The sequence below is a fragment of the Corvus kubaryi genome, unplaced genomic scaffold (assembly GCF_017639235.1).
Source record: "Corvus kubaryi isolate FWS band 111438036 unplaced genomic scaffold, C.kubaryi_AGA036_p1.0 split1-131, whole genome shotgun sequence".
NCBI lineage: Eukaryota > Metazoa > Chordata > Aves > Passeriformes > Corvidae > Corvus > Corvus kubaryi.
In genome coordinates this window covers 29,824,713-29,840,605 of record NW_024582073.1, presented here as the reverse complement: position 1 = coordinate 29,840,605, position 15,893 = coordinate 29,824,713, and the positions used below count along the sequence as shown (strand labels likewise).

At 46.2% G+C, this 15,893-nt stretch overlaps 1 protein-coding gene across 6 annotated transcripts in view; it reads left to right on the top strand.

Moving 5' to 3' along the window:
* Positions 1-15,893, top strand: part of SLC4A11 (solute carrier family 4 member 11) — a 93,891-nt gene that overhangs the window by 63,799 nt on the left and 14,199 nt on the right. For all 6 annotated transcript variants that reach the window (XM_042053099.1, XM_042053097.1, XM_042053098.1 and 3 more), the window contains 7 exons: positions 4,418-4,543; positions 5,291-5,404; positions 6,454-6,586; positions 6,881-6,954; positions 11,652-11,886; positions 12,607-12,713; positions 13,823-13,991. In XM_042053099.1, coding sequence (XP_041909033.1) covers positions 4,418-4,543; positions 5,291-5,404; positions 6,454-6,586; positions 6,881-6,954; positions 11,652-11,886; positions 12,607-12,713; positions 13,823-13,991 — 958 coding nt within the window. The remainder of the gene's footprint in view (positions 1-4,417; positions 4,544-5,290; positions 5,405-6,453; positions 6,587-6,880; positions 6,955-11,651; positions 11,887-12,606; positions 12,714-13,822; positions 13,992-15,893) is intronic.

The window sequence follows — 15,893 nt, the reverse complement described above, 5'->3', positions numbered from 1 at the left end:
ACTCAAACTGTAGGAGCTTTGAGAAATTTCTTTATATTGAGGCAGGTTTGAATGAAGGAGGGGATTCTGCCTGGACTCAGATAGAAGATTTCTGAAGCTCCTAAAATTGCTGTCCTCATTCTTCAGCATTATTTTCTGGTACAACCCAGAGAACAAACGCAAATGCAGTGCCTGAAGTGCCCAGTGGGAAATTTGAGGTGCCTGAGATTTTTATGGTGAGCTTTGATGCTGTGTTCTTACATAATCCATATCCCTTCACCTCCTGGGGAGGGAAAACAAAGGCAAAAGCAGAGGACTGAGGCTTATTCTCTTTCTCCCTGTTTTTCTGGGCCTTTGTCTTTGGTACATGGCTGTGGTAGGTGGGTAGTTCAGCTGGAAGTGTGGATTTCTCCCTGTCCTTGGTCCTGCAGAGGGTCCCTAACCAGCTCCTGAGGTCTGCTGGCAGCATCCTTGGGATTTACTGTGGTGTTTTGCAGGAGGGAGATCCCCAAAGCTCCCTGCAGTGTGGGCATGCTTGGATGGAAGGCTTGAAAACATTGGAAAAATGGGATTTGAAAGAGAGCTTCTGTCTCACCGGCTGTCTAAGGGAGCTCAGAGCTTAAACCTTGATCTGAACCCAGAGCTGAAACGTTGACCATGGATTGGCTTTGACATGTGCCAAATCCTCATCAGCTTTCCTGCCTTGGCCACCTTGTCTGGCAGGACATTCCTGAGGAAGGAGGGGGAATACAGGGGTTGCAGAGAGGCTTTTCCCGTTCTTTTCCATGCCTCTCCCTCCCTAGATCAGATATGAGGGAGCTTCTGCATCACTCTGCAGCCTTCATCCCTAAATATCACCTGGGTACCAAAGTTTAACATCCTGAACTTGTCATGATTCCCCGAAACATCCAGCCTGGGTTGCTTTGGGGTCTCTTTGTGTCAGTGGTGGATGGGAATGTTCTAAAAATGCAGAAAAGCATCGTGTTTTGTCTGTGGATGTTTCCTTCCAAGAGACCCAGGATTTCCTGGGAAGTGGGCTGAAGGAAGCAGGATGGGAAGGGAAAGGCCTGGGCCTTGATCTGATTTTTCATGCCTCTCAGCTCTCTGCATATGCTTGGCTTCTGCTCCAAACTCCTGGAGTGGATTTCCTTTTCCAGTTAAGTTCTTAGTCCCACTCGTTCCATGATTTGCTCTTCACAGGACTTCAAGGAAGCTTCATCTTCACAACATTGGGCAGAGTCCAGCAGCCATCCCATAAAGGAAAGCCCAGCTTGAGGGCATTAGGAGAAGCTTGTAATTCTGGGTTTTACAGTGTTTTTAGTATTAAAAAGCAATTTTTTTTTTTAAATCAGGGCTTTCATAGACTCATCCTTGCTGCTGAGCTCCAGGTCAGTGTAATTAAACTTTCTTTGCGTGGGATATTTCAGAGAATTGGGAAGGAACATTAACAGCCAGTTCAGAGAATGTCCATCATTTGTGATTTTGATTTAGTAAATGTGCAATTAGTGCACTTAAGGAGCTGTAAACCCAGTTTGTGGCGCTGCTGGTCGTTAGCTTACTGCTGTGGAATCCCAAGCAAAGTGAGGCCAGAATTGCTGCTGTTTCCCCTGAAACTGTAACCTTGTCTGTACAAACTGTGCCTTCTCAGAAATCCAGACAGGTAAAATGGAACTGTCACGCTGATGAACATAATTGCTTCCCATTCCAGCGTGTGGCTGTGCCTCAATTTCAGGGGATTGCTCCTGTAACAGTCAGCTACTCACATTCCACAGCTGGACAGAGAGTTGATTTGCTGCTATGAATTTACATGGTGCAGGTGGAGTGACACCTTTGTCAGTGGCTTTATGAGCCTGTCACAGATGAAATGCCATCATAAAGCAGCCCACCTTCTTCTGAATGAAGCCATGGGCTGCAAAACATCCTGAAAATGCTCGCCAGATGTTGGCTTTAAAAAGGCAGAAAGGTAAATCGTGGTTAATGCTGGATTTCAGTGTCTGTGGCAGGCGGATCTGTACAAGGAGAGGCAGTGTTTGGTCATGACTGCAATTAAAGAGTGAGCAGTCAGCTTGGGGAAGGAGTGTGTTTCATCTGGTGTAATTATTGTCTCCATTACAAAGTGAATTTTGCTGCCCACCAGAAGGATTCTTGATCCTAGAATCTTACCTGGATGATTATGAATTAAAGAAAGTGCTGGAAGTCTTGGACCCAGCCATTATGAATCACAGAATCATTGAAGCTGGAAAAAACCTCCAAGATTGAGTCCAAGCTGTGCCCAATCCCCACCTTGTCACCCAGCCCAGAGCACTGAGTGCCACCTCCAGTCCTTCCTTGGACACCTCCAGAGATGGGCACTCACTGCCTCCCTGGGCAGCCCATTCCAGTGTTTAACAACCCTTTCCATGAGGAAATTCCTCCTGATGTCCTACTGAACCTCCCCTGGTACAGCTTGAGGCCAAGTCTTTACGTGGCATAAGGAGCTCCATGACCAGCAAGGGCTCCTTTGCCAGGACTGAGACTGAAAATGAGCTTTTGTGATGCCCTTCAAGGCTTCCTCCTTCTGCCCTCTCATCCTACTGTTTAACTACCTGAACCTTTTTAAAAACAGGTATTATTTGCTTCTCTTGACCTGGTTGAACTTTCAGAAATTATTTCAGAGCTTCCAGGCATTTTTGCCTGTGACCTTTCATATGGGAAGGACTCCCTTGCCCAAAAAGCAGTATTTTGGAGTGACAGAGAATCCTCTGAACCAGGGTGTGGCTGTGTCTATTTATGGAACCACCCCTCAGTCCTGTTTGTCCTGCCAAATCCTTCCTTTTCTCTAAAGGTCTCAGGCAGTTTGGAGTGTGAGGTAGGAGCCTGCAGCTATTGGACTCGGGATCATGGGAAGTCTTCATCTGTGAGAATTAAATTCCAGGCCCTTTGGGTTGCCAGGAGTGGTCAGGAATGTGACCTGTGGTTTCTGAATCTTCCCAATAAATTGAAAGGAATTTGCCTGGGAACAGCTGGTCCGATGACTCCGGAAAGGTCAAGCTCATATTTGCGTGCTTGAGATGTCTCTTGTCGGGTTTTAGCCTGGAGTTTGAGGATGCTGAGCCTCAGAAGTGCTGTTTGTGTCTGTTCCTCTCCTGTCTGCAAGCAGGCACCTCACAAGGTGTCCTTTATTCGCGTGGCTGCCTGTCCATTACACATCACCTTTGATTTCTGGGTTTTTACATCCTCCTCCCATCCTTATCTCTGCCCTGCAAATGGTGCAGAAAGCAGATGTTAGATAAGATCCCAAAGTCATTGAGAGATTTTTGTTCTTTTCATTGCAGTGATAGAGATTTTCAGTGTGGCACCAATAACCTCTAAAGCCAAGCCCTCCCTTATCTGATCCAACTCATTGGATTTTACCTCTCTCAGCAAGGGACTGATGCTGCAAAAGCTTAGGTCGGTGTTTGGGAACTCGGGGCAGATGGCTGTGTGGGAATTCTCTGCTCTGGAGCCTTCCAGAAGGGGAATTGGGCAGCTCCAAGCTCTTCCAGCTGTCTGAGAGGAAGAGCACCATCAAGGATGGTGGCACAGGCAGGCTGAAGGCTGAGGAGACTTTCTCCAGTGCGTCCTTTCTGTTCTGTGGAAAAACTTGTGTTCTCCTGGAGCAATATCAGCTGTTGTCATCTCATCCTTTCTCCTGTGCATCCCCAGTGAGCTCATATCACACATCAGCCTGAAAACAGGAAAGGGAAGGGAAGCTACTTCAGAGGCTCTTAAATTCATATTCTGACACTTTAATTCTCTTTCTGGCTGCTTTGTGTTTTGGCCTGGTGTGTTTTTTCCGATGGAGACGAGAGGGGTGAGTGGATGGAAAGAGAGAGGCTGTTCTTCCAGCAGGGCCTGTTAAAGCAAATCTCAGTGTAGCCATTCCTGACCTCTGGGGCTGTTTGTTTTTGTGTCCTGCTGCCACTTTTTGGCTCAGGGTGGCATATTATTGATTCAAACCTACAGCCTTAGGCTTCTGTCTAGGGAAAAATGAAGTGCTTCACCTTTTCCTGCCCAAGACAAGAGATCATCATGAAGCTCATTCGGGGGACGGTGCAGAATATCTCTGAAGTTGATATGAAAAAGGCAGGGGGTGGGCATTTGTGAACCCTAAACTTACAGTTTCTGCCTTGATCCTCTTCCAAGCTTTGGGGAATGGCAAAACTGAGCAAAAAGCTTCTTGTGTTTCCTGTTTTGATGATGTCAGAAATGTCTGGTGGCAGTTTTGGTGCTACTTCTGGTCCCAGGTGAACAAAAGCGTGGCTGTGAGAAATCAGATGTTAACAATTCCGTTACATGTTCGAAGTGGGGACTGAATTTCTACTTTTTCTCAACGTGAAAAGAACTGATGGTGCCTGTGGCTGATGTGAGGAGGCTTTCAGTGCTTTACCAACATGATTTGTGTTGTGGTTTGCCCCAGGTATTATTGGGAACAACAAAGCGATAGGAAAATACATCACAACTATGATCTTTCTGTACTTTGCCTGCCTCCTTCCATCCATTGCCTTCGGGTCCCTCAATGATGAAAATACCCGAGGAGCTATTGGTGAGTTCATCTCTTCTGTGCTTCTTAAATTTACTTTGTGCATCTGATTTTGTGCATTTGATTCCACGTATTCCAAATGTAGTTCTGGGCACAGAAAATTCTGATAGTTTTTATTTATGGAGGGAAAACAAACCCAAAACCACGACTGAAAGATATTTTTTCTAATTAAGTTCATGACTTTTATAGAAAACCAGAAAAAATGAACACTGCTTTGGGTTGTGTCATCTGACTTGGACTGATACTGATGTATGCTACTGTATTTTTGAATTATGCTGACTTAATGTAATTATTTGCACATTTTTCCTGGTACAAACTCCTGTGCTTTTGACCTGGATTTGATTGCCTATATTCAAACCCCCAGGACAGAGAGCTAAACATCATCCTTTCTCCCAGCTGTAGAAGTAGTTCATGCTGCTGTCACTGTTCAAATCCTGCCCTGAAGGCCTCCACAAACACTGGTTATGTCTTATAGCTGTTTAAAATAAAACAAATATATTTAAAATGTATATATAAAACATAACAATACACAGAAAAAATCCCAGAGTCCACCAATTAGCTGAACATCTGGAAGCCTAAACTGTGGGTACAAATAAAGGCTCACTTTTTGATTTCACAGTGTTACCTCTGTACCCTTGAAAACATTTCTCTTACTCCTAAGTGGTTGGTTTCTCTGCCCTGTGAATGCTCCTGGAGCAGGGAGGGATTGACCCAAATCCCTGGTTTTGTTTCCATCCTCCCCAATTCCAGATGTGCGGAAGACAATCTTCGGGCAGTGCATTGGAGGGCTGCTCTACGCCCTCTTCTCGGGGCAGCCCCTTGTTGTGCTCCTGACCACAGCTCCCTTGGCCCTCTACATCAATGGTGAGTCTGCTACAGGTTTGCACCAGGGGATTGAGGGGTTGCAACTTCCTGTGAGAGCTTTGCAGTCCTGGCAGAGCTTGTATTTGTTTGATAAATGGATATTTCAGGGCTGCTATCAGGGAAAGGTTCTCCCCCCAGAGAGTGGTGGGGTGCTGGAGCAGGCTCCCCAGGGAAGTGACAGGGCACAAAGCCAAGGAACGCTTGGACAAGGCTCTCAGACACATCATGAGGTTGTTGGGGTGTCCTGTGCAGGGCCAGGAGTTGGATCGATGATCCTGGTGGGGCCCTTCCAGTTCGGGATGTTCTGGGATTCTCCAAAACCTGAATCAAATTCCTCCCCTTTCCATCACCATCAGAATCAAAATATCCTGAGTTAGAAGGGACCCACAGGGATCATCAAGACCAACCCCTGGTTTACTTCAAGTTGTTTTTCTAAAGAAATCATTTTGCAGCGAAAAAACTTCATGAAAATAAGCATTTCTTCAGCTTCAGTGAGAAAATCTTGGTTTTCTCATGTGGCTGCACTTAACCAGCTTGTGACTAAGTTTTTTTTTGGGTTAGTTTGTTGAGGGTTTTTTTTTAAATTGATGTTTTAAAGTGTGATCAGCAGCTTTTCAGGTACTACAAGCTGGTCTTAGTGAAAGAGAGTCAAGCAAGGGAACAAGCTCAGTGTAGGGATAATCAGAGGATGGGCTATGACCAGCTGGAAAGAGCAGCTAGGAGACCCCTTGCTCAACAGCATCTCAAAGTATCAGCAAGAGCAAATTCCAACAGTTTTTGTGACCTCAATCCATAGGAAAAATGCTTTGAGCAGGGGGGGAGAATATTTTTCCAAGTGTCTCTCCCCATTTCTAGTGATGGAAGGGGAGAACAGTTTGTGTTGATCCTGTGTCCCTCTGGAAGTGCAGGAATATGGATTTAATGGTATCTGTAATAAATGTGTTGGGGTGAAGTCTTGAAATGGGTTCTTTTTGGCACGGAGCAGATGGGAATCACTGGGTGGCAGTGACAGGAGTTGATTGTGACACGTGAATGCTTCACTTTTGCAGTCATCCGAGGAATCTGTGACGACTACAACTTGGATTTCAGCGCTTTCTATGCCTGGATTGGGCTGTGGAACAGCTTTTTCCTTGTGATCTACTCCCTCTTTAATTTCAGCCTTCTGATGAAGCTCTTTAAAAGGTAGCTATTTGCAAGAAGTCGTATTTTGATCTGATTGTTCTTCAAATGAAAAAATTACACATTCCACAAGCTCCTTAATTACAAACTTGCTGCAAAATGTGTTTTGTGAGATGAGGCAAGTATCATTTTGGTTTATTGTTCCAGCTTGAAAGAAGTTCTCTGATTGGCTGGGTTTTGTTTCTAAGTTGGAGCCTAACTCAAATTGGTATATTTTCATGTAAATTGATGAACATGCTGCTTTTTCTTGGAACAGAGTTGAATGCAGCGCTGTTAATTCCTGGGCTTTTTCCACAGGTCAACAGAAGAAATAATTGCACTTTTTATATCCATCACATTTGTGCTCGATGCCATCAAAGGCATTATTAAAGGTAAGTCTTACAACAGTGTTTTTCAGAGCAGATCTCTGCTTTGCTGCCTTGTCAAAAGCAAGCACAGGGCTGCAAAAACGTGTGATGTTTGCTTGTTCGGTGTTCGTTCAAAGTCCCCAGGGGAAAAAAGAAAATCAGTGTGTGAGATGGAAGCAGCCCTTTGTCAGCAGTTTACCTGGGTGTGCAGAATTTTCAGCAGCTCTAATTTCAGTTGGTTGAGACAGAATTGGTTTCTAAATTTTCACCAGATGGGCAAAGCATGACGTTATTGATGTGAGAGCCTTCTCCTGATACCAGGCTGCTTTTCATGGTCCTGGCCAAAAAAAGAGTCCAATTTAAATGCAGTGTATGTAGTCCTTTTTCCTTGACATGTTGTCCAAACTCTGTGGAGGGGAGTTGAAAGGTGGGTTGAGATTTCCTGGTTTTCCCTGAGCTCTGAGACATTTCTTTAATGGCAGTGCAAGGACTGCAGTGCCTCCAGCACATTCCTGAAGCTCCTCTGCCCTTTCCAGCCACTTGGTTTTCCTATTTCTGGGTTAAACTCTAAATCTCAGTGAAGAGCCTTGGGGTTTACAAATTCCTCTGACACTTCTCTCCCTCCCCACCAGGACTGGTAGGAGGTGTTTGAGAAGGTGAATCATGGTAGCAGAAATACCTTGTGAGTGGCAGCCTTTCTGTTCATCCCGGTGAGGAATTGGCCAATACCCCATTCCTTGATTTTTATGACCTGTTGTCCAACATCCCAAAGTTTGGGCCATCCTTTGAAATCCTTCAGGATATACCCAAGCACACTCCTTGTTTTTCAGACACTCAAGCTTGCAGGGGAATGCTTTCCGAGAGATTTGACACTGCAGAGCAATTTGAAGTGAGACACTTTCTCACTTCACTGGGAATCCTTGATTTGCCTTGTGTGCTTTGATTGTGCAATCAGAGGGGTTTTTCCCTCTGCAGATCACCTGCATCTTTTAAATATCCTGCTTAGAGCTTGGTGAGGGAGAAGCTGTTCTGGGATAGTCATTGACTCTGTGGCTGTGAGCTTTGCTCAGTGCCCTGTCCTGGGGGCGTGGGACAGTCTCCTTGTGGCACTCAGGTGGTCCTCAACAGAACATTCAGCTGCTCTGTAAAAATCAGCAAATATTCACAAATTTTTTGTAGCTCAGAGCTGATCTCCCATAGCAGGGGTGTGGGGTGCAGGTCAAAAGTGCAGGAAGCATCCATGTCTGCCAGAGTTTCAGGAATATGGCAGTAAATCCTTGGAGTATTGCAGTGGGAACAGGAGAAGATCCTGTAAGACAAGGGGCAGTGGCCTTACTGACAGAAACCAGGTTTCAATTGGATATTAGGGAGAAATTCTTCCCTCAGAGGCTGGGGAGGCCCTGGCACAGGGTGCCCAGAGAAGCTGTGGCTGCCCCTGGATCCCTGGAAGTGTCCAAGGCCAGGTTGGACAGAGCTTGGATCCACCTGGGCTAGTGGAAGGTGTCCCTGCCCATGGCAGAGGGTGGAATGAGATGATCTTTAAGGTCCCTTCAACCCAAACCATTCTGTGATTTTAGGTGTGATTAGAGAACCAGTTGAGTTCTCTTTGTACTGTGAAGGGATGAATTTATAGGAATGATGGTAATAAAGTCACACCAACACTCCTTTGCCAGCTCATGTTGGTTCAGCTGCATTTGGGAGCATTCAGGGCATCCACAGATGGGACCAAAGCTGTTTCCAGATGCAGGAGGGCGCCGGTGCTGGCAGGCACAGCCTTTATCCTAAACTCTCTTAGAGCCCATATTTAAAAACACGACACCAGTGCAACTCATGGCCACAGGCTCATCTTTGTTCCTCCCCTCCTGTTTTCGAGGAGGTGATGGTTTGCTGCTGCCACCTCCTCCTCCCACTCAAAATTTCGGTTGAGCAGTTCAGGAGGAAGTGAAAGCTGTCTTTTTCTCCATGCTGTTTAAAAGCCTCCTGGTAATGCCTTATCCAGCTGGCAGCAACTCTGGGCTTCCTGAGTGCCAGGGGACAATGCCACCTCTGCCCAGATGTTTTCCCAGCCTGTTCATAGCCGTGATTTTTTGCAAGGTACACATGCAGGAAAGGAGGGGGAGGGACCTGCCCTGCAGAGGAACCAAAACCCTGAACGTTCGCGCTGTCCCGGTGACACTTTGTTTTTGCTGCCTGGCCTGGCCACCGAGGCTGTGTTTGTTTGATCTTGACATCTGCACTGGGCAGGAAATGGTGGTGAGCCAGGCAGAGGAAAACAAAGCCAGCTCGTGTTGTTGGAGGCTGGAGAAGGGCTCAGCCTCAGCCAGGGCACCGCCAGTTCCACTGCTCTCTCTGAATGTTGGCAGTGAGGTTCACTGAGCTCTGGTGTGAAAACAAACTCTAAATGCTCAGGAATCAAATCCTTCCCAGCAAGGTGGTATGGGATAAAGGTCTCCACTCTCCATCTTGGCGTATTCTCATTAATTAAAATACAAGAGTAAAGCAAGGTTTTTTCCTCTATCCAGGAGGGGCTGGAGCAATCCTGCCTGGTTTGGTGCATATAAATTGAATTGCAGCCTCAGAGATGGAGCGTGCAGCGATGTAGTCAAGCTGAGCACAGGGCACCAAAGATCAGCCCTAAATACATTGTTCCAATATAACCCAGCCCTAAATACGTTACTGTGATACAGCCATGTGTGGGAGCTTGAGAAAATCTGCGAGACACAAAACAAAGTCACTTGTTTCTTACTCATTGCAGTCCAGATCTTAATCCAGAGGAATGCAAATACATTCTGCACAGTTCCCAGGTGGTTTGTGCTGCTGGTTTCACAGCTGTGTCTCTAGGACTCAGTAGCACTTAAGGTGAGCAGGCTTTTCCCCCTGGCCAGCTGTGGATTCCCAGGAAATGCTGCCAGAATCATTTTTGTCAGGACAAAAGCGTCCTTTGGCATTCAGAGCTGGAAAGTGCAAATCCTCCCACAGCCTGTTCTATGCCAGGCTGTGGGTCCTGGCAGTGCCCCGGGCCCCATTTACCTGTTTGCAGAGCAGGTGTGTGTGTGTCCTGCCAGGGCTGAGGCAGCTGGAGCACGGAGGGAGGAAATAAAGGAGAGCAGAGCCTCTTCCATACCATGCCATAGGGAACACGTGGCGCTAACCGGGGTCAGGGTGGGATTGCTCCTCGCTGGGGGAACCTTTCTGCTGCTTTAAGGGGATCTCCTCACTCCTGGCTGCTCTTGGTGCAGTTTGAGAGGTTAAATTTTGAGCTGTAAACCTTCTGTGATGTCTAAATTTATGTACAGATGTGCTGAATGTGAGGCAGTCTTGTCTCTTGTGGCCTATGTGCCACGCTGCCCTCATCCACTTGTGGAATGCCCAGACTCCTTTTAAATCACCTTTAAATCCTTTTAAAGGTGATATAAGAAAGATCATTACTGCATTTAAAATGGCTTCATGGCTGAACTCAGGACATTTTACACTGAGGTGAGCTCCAAACCAGCAGTAACACAACCTGGGCTTCGGCCACTCAAGGTGGTTGCAAATACCAGTTGGGCTGCACAAGGATGTACAAAGTTTGTTTTCAAATATTTAGAATTAATTTGTTTTCCCTGCTTTCCCTGTGGCCGCTGCAGATGGAAAAGCTGAAATGTTTGAGGCTTTCAGAACCTGAATTATTATTTGAGGGTGGGGGAAATGTTAGGAGGTGCATCAGAACCTAAGCTGCAGGTGGCTGTGTTTCTGTCTAGAGAGGGTGGTCTTGCCCTGAAGTTCTCTGTGTAAAGTTTGAAGGGGTATTTGGACTGAAATGAAGGAAGGTAGAGGGACTGCAAAGCTCTGGCGCGGTGGTTTCCATCCTCCTGTATTTCCCAGGGAAATTGTAGATGCTGCATGTTGCCATCTGAGCAGATACTGTGGGAAAGCCCAATTCCCATCTCCTGGTTTTACATCCTCCTTGTGACTCCTCAGGCTGTTGTTCCCCAAAGAGGTTAAATGATCCCAAAACCGTATTTATACACTTGGAGCCAGCCAGTGCCATAGAAATGGGAACACAGTAAATGCTCAAGAGCAAGAGGGTCTTTACAGCTGTCCATTCCTTGTATCGATGCCTTTAAGCTGATCTAAAACATTTATGGACAGTCCCAGGGGCTTCACGGGGTGTTTTGCTCATGCAGGTTTACTTCTGGTGCTCTGTAACTCTAATTTGCATTGTAAATTCAAATGTTCTGCCAGGTTTTGCACATCAGCAACACTTATCTCTAAAATCTGGACTAGCCTTGGAAGAAAAGTAATTACTGTACACTGTGTAATCCACTTAAGGATCTGTGCAGCCTGGCTGCTCTCAGTGTTTCCAGAGAACCCTGATGGAATTTGTTTGCCAGGCTGCTGAAAGCAGGTGTCTATATAGAAATATTTATATGTATATCTAAGAGCAGTGCTTCCAGTGTTGGGAACAAAACCACATAATTAGCCCTGGAAGTCCTTACAGTGTTGCTTTATGGATTCATTTAACTCTTAGCTGTTAAAATAAGTGAAAAAATCAATTTATGAAGCGCTGGCTTCCTGAGAGCGACAGCTCTGATTTCTTTCTGCTGGGTTGAGAAGCAGAGCTAGAAACCAGGTGAAGCAGAACATTAATGCTGCATGATCAAGCAAAAAACCCACTTTGTTTTACTTGCTTTGATTGTCACACTCCTCTGCTAACGCTTGCCTGTTGGTTGTTTGTGCAGTTTTTAAGAAATATTACCACCACGGGCACACAGGAGACAGTTACTCGGGAAAAACACGGGCTGATGCTATCCCAGGCCTCGGCATCAACACCACCTTCTTGATGAACTCCTCAGTGAGCGAGAACCAGACCTGCCCTCATGATGGGCACTATGGGCGTGAGACCGCCGTCCTCAGCCTCATGCTGATGTTGGGAACCCTTTGGCTCGGCCACACGCTCTATCAGTTTAAGAAAAGGTGAGTTCTTTGGAGCTCAGACTGCTGATTATTTCATGTTCCCTGTGAGGGAATCATTAAGAGCTCAGATCTTAATTCTGCAACCCAGGAAAATCAGATGGAAGCCAAAGGCAGAGATGAACTTGGCAGAGCCACCTGGAAATATTCCCAGCAGGACAAAATGTTCGCTCAGTGGATGATGCCCTTCCCTCTTGTGAGGTTTCGCCTCACAAATGACTTCCCAAAAAAGCTTTGGGTTCCCAATTCACGTTGGGACCCCTGTAACTCCCTCCAAACAGGCATTGAACCGCTTTGCTGGGCAGAAATTCCTGATGGTGCAGGAAGGTCTAAAGGGAATGTACCTTCAGTGTGCTCTTGGGAGTCAAACACCAGCTGTAATTTGGGGTTTGCTCCTATTGCTCTTAAAACTCTTCCTTTGAAATGAAGGAAGCAATTAAAGTGGAAATGAGAACAAATTGGTGCTTGAAGGCCTTTTTTTTTTCTAGTTTGCATCTTATTTTCTTGTTTCTTTGTGTTTTGCTTATGCATTCCATCGCCCTTCAAAGGCCGTAGGCTCCAGAAGATTTAAAGCTGAATGAAAGACTAATTCTTCACTCCAAGTATCTCCTTAGCAGTGCAAGATGGGACTGAATTTTCACTTGTTCAAGCATTAATGTTGTCTGGATTGAGTGGTTGTCCTGACAGTGGGGTGTTGATGGGAATTTTTTGTCTTTTTTGCAGCCCATATTTGCATGCGAGGGTACGCGAAATCCTGTCCGACTGTGCCTTACCCATTTCAGTCCTGACCTTCTCTGTTGTGGGTTCCTATATCTTCAAGGAAATTGAAAGTAAGTTCTGTTTTTGTTCTCTGGAGTACTAGGGCTTATGAAAGAGAGAAGTGAAATCCTAGAAGGGTTTTGCTAAAAAATGAAGTTCTTCCATATAATTTCACAAATACTGCATGTGCCTCCCACCAAGAGCTCAGATTTCCTCACCATTAGACTTGTGTCATTCAAAACCCTGATAAAATGAGGCTGGGGCAAGAAAAATTATCCAGATGTGCCTTTTCAATGAGTTTGAGGTGTGTGTCACAATAGGGGAGATGAACAATTCCTGGCGGTGAACAAAGGGCAGAGTAATCAGCAGGCAGGAAGGGTTGTTGCCAGTCATATCAACATGGAGTTGGTCATCCCAGTTTATCCTCTTTGTGTCCAGTTTGTTTTCCTAATTTAGGTGAAATGGTGCAGAGCATCTGGGCAGCTCTAAGTTACACAAGGAAATCTAAAAACGAGACACCATTCATTGGCCAGATAGATCAACTTTTCCATATCAGGAAGCGATCATGGGGACAGGAATTGCATTGTCCTGCAGTGACGTGAGCGGGTGATGTGAGGAAATGTATGGAAACAAATAAGAAATGGCTTTTTTTTTTTAATTGGGATGGCCATTCCATCCAGTTGGATTGCAAAATGATGCGTGGCCATGTGTGATTTATCCCTAGCCATGGATTGCTTCCAGTGGCAGCAAAGGTTTGATTTAGATTTTATACTAAAATGCCTTGCACAGCTTGTTGGACATGAGGAGGTTTTCAAATGCCTCTGTGGGTTGATGAGCTGAGCATTATGGTGCTGGTTAGAAATAAGGTTTCCTCATCTAAAAACACCTCGCATCTGTGGAAAACAAGTTTCCCTCTTTTGTTTTCCTCAAATATCTGTAATGCCTCGCTAGGACTAGCAGTGATCTGTCCCATCAGGATGGCAGCCAAGTCCTAAGTGGATGGAGGAAAAAAATAAATCAAACCAGCCAGATGGACCCATCTTTCATGGCCTCCAGGCTCCCACATGCCAGAACATCACGCCTGCTTTCCTGCTTGCTTCCCAGTAGTTCATGGTGTGGGTAAAACGTTGATGGTTGGACACGAAGGTGCCTCCTAACATCCTTCCCCTCCTCTTTGCAGTGTCCAAATTTAACTACAATGCCTCTGACAGCTTGTTTGTGCTGGCCCCCGTGCAGTCCCTGTCCATCGGGTCAGTGATGAGTGCCATGGGACTGGGATTTCTCCTCTCCATGCTCTTCTTCATCGAGCAGAACATTGTTGCGTCCCTCACCAACGCCCCGGAGAACAGGTAAGGCCTTTGGTGCTGCTTTTCCCCGTGTTGGAGGGATGTCCCTGGGTTTGTCACCATCACTGCTTGTCCAAAGCTCGTCTGAGCATCAGAAAATGTATTCAGGATGTGTTTCTAGGAATTCCTGTTGCCACAGATGGATGTAACTCTGCTGCTTAACCCCTGTCAGTTTTGTGGCAGCGATCCACAACCACAAACCCTCAATGAACTCAATCACCTCAACTTGTTTCTTCTTTACCCTCTGTTCAACGCCATCATCTGTCCCCTAAAACTCCCAAAGCGTTTTTCAGGAAGAGTTTTGAGACCCAAAAAGTGGTGTAGTGAATGTGAAGTGGATATTTTGTACGGTTTGAGGTCTTTGGATGCACCTCAAGATATTTAGGGAGTGTCTGAGACGTGTGGACACTTGCGCTGCGCTGGCAGTACAGAGAATTTGTTGAAAATGAGGAGTCAATGACCTACATAAATGTTGTAGCACATTGTGCTGCAGCTGAGCATCAGGAGTGTTTGGAGTAAATTCCAACTGAAAAAAGGTGGAAGTGCAATAAACCAATATGTCCAACGTCTGATAAGGCTCACTTATGTGCAAACTTGAGATGTGGCACTATTAAAATATTCCCTCTGATGGTTTTGTGCCAACTGCAATCAGATGTGATGTCAAGAACAAACGTGGATGACTTTTTTCCAGGGAAACTACCACGTCTCCAAGGATTTTTTGCTAATGTGACGCGTGGGAGGGTTCTCTCCTTGCATAATATCCATTAGCATTCTCCATGTTGTAGCTGGAGTGACACAGCATTAGGAGAGAGGAGACAAGCTCAAATTCAGCTACACTAATTTAGTTTCCTTGACCACCTCTTATCTCTATTATATCCCTTTAAGTGTTGCATAAATCTGTATGTAAGTGGGTCATCTCTTGGCCAATATGAATTTCTTCTAAACTTTTGGTATTTTCCACTAGAATGTCTTTAAGGAATATAAAATATTCTTTGGAGTTTTTCAGGGTGTTTTTCACAGCGCCTTGGTACAGGGCTGAGCTGATGCTGATCAGGTAGTGGGGCAGGGATTTTTAGAGGTGGAAAAACTAGGGCTTTACATCATCTGTTTGTGATGCCATCACAACACCTTCCACTAGCCCAGGTGGCTCCAATCCCCGTCCAGCCTGGCCTTGGACACTTCCAGGGATCCAGAGGCAGCCACAGCTTCTCTGGGCACCCTGTGCCAGGGCCTCCCCACCCTCACAGGGAGGAATTATTTTCTAATATCCCATCTAAACCTACTCTGTCAGTTTGAGTCCATTCCCCCTTGTACTGTCTCTCCAGGCCCTTGTAAAGTTTCTCTCCATCTTTCCTGTACCTCCTTTCAGGTCCTGGAAGGCTGCAATTAGGTCACCCCAAAGCCTTCTCCTCTCCGGGCTGAACAATCTCGATTCTCTCAGCCTTTCCTCACAGCAGAGGTGCTCCATCCCTCTGATCATCTCGGTGCCTTCTCTGGATTCATTCCAACAGGTTGATGTCCTTTAAGCCTTCTGAAAAGAATGGGCAGGACAACAAACAATGACCCTGAGGGTGCTGAAGGTGCCTTTGCTCAGAGAAAGCAGCACGTGAGCAGGGGCCGTGTTTCCAAAGCGTGAGCCAATGCAGGAAACGCGTTTGCAATCCCACCCTTCCTGCCAGCACCTTCCAGAGGCTTTGTAGGGTAGACACCTACCTGACCCAGTCACCCCACGGCCTCCTCAGTCAGTGGAGGGGGGCACTCCCAGTGGGACCAGGCTTTTTGTCCCAAAACTGAGCCCCACCCAGCGTTTCTGCTGCCCAAACAATGGCTTTGATCTTCATGTGCTTGGTCAACTCTCCCAGCTCCATGTGCCTCGTGTCCATGAGCATCTTGGTTGGCTCCAGA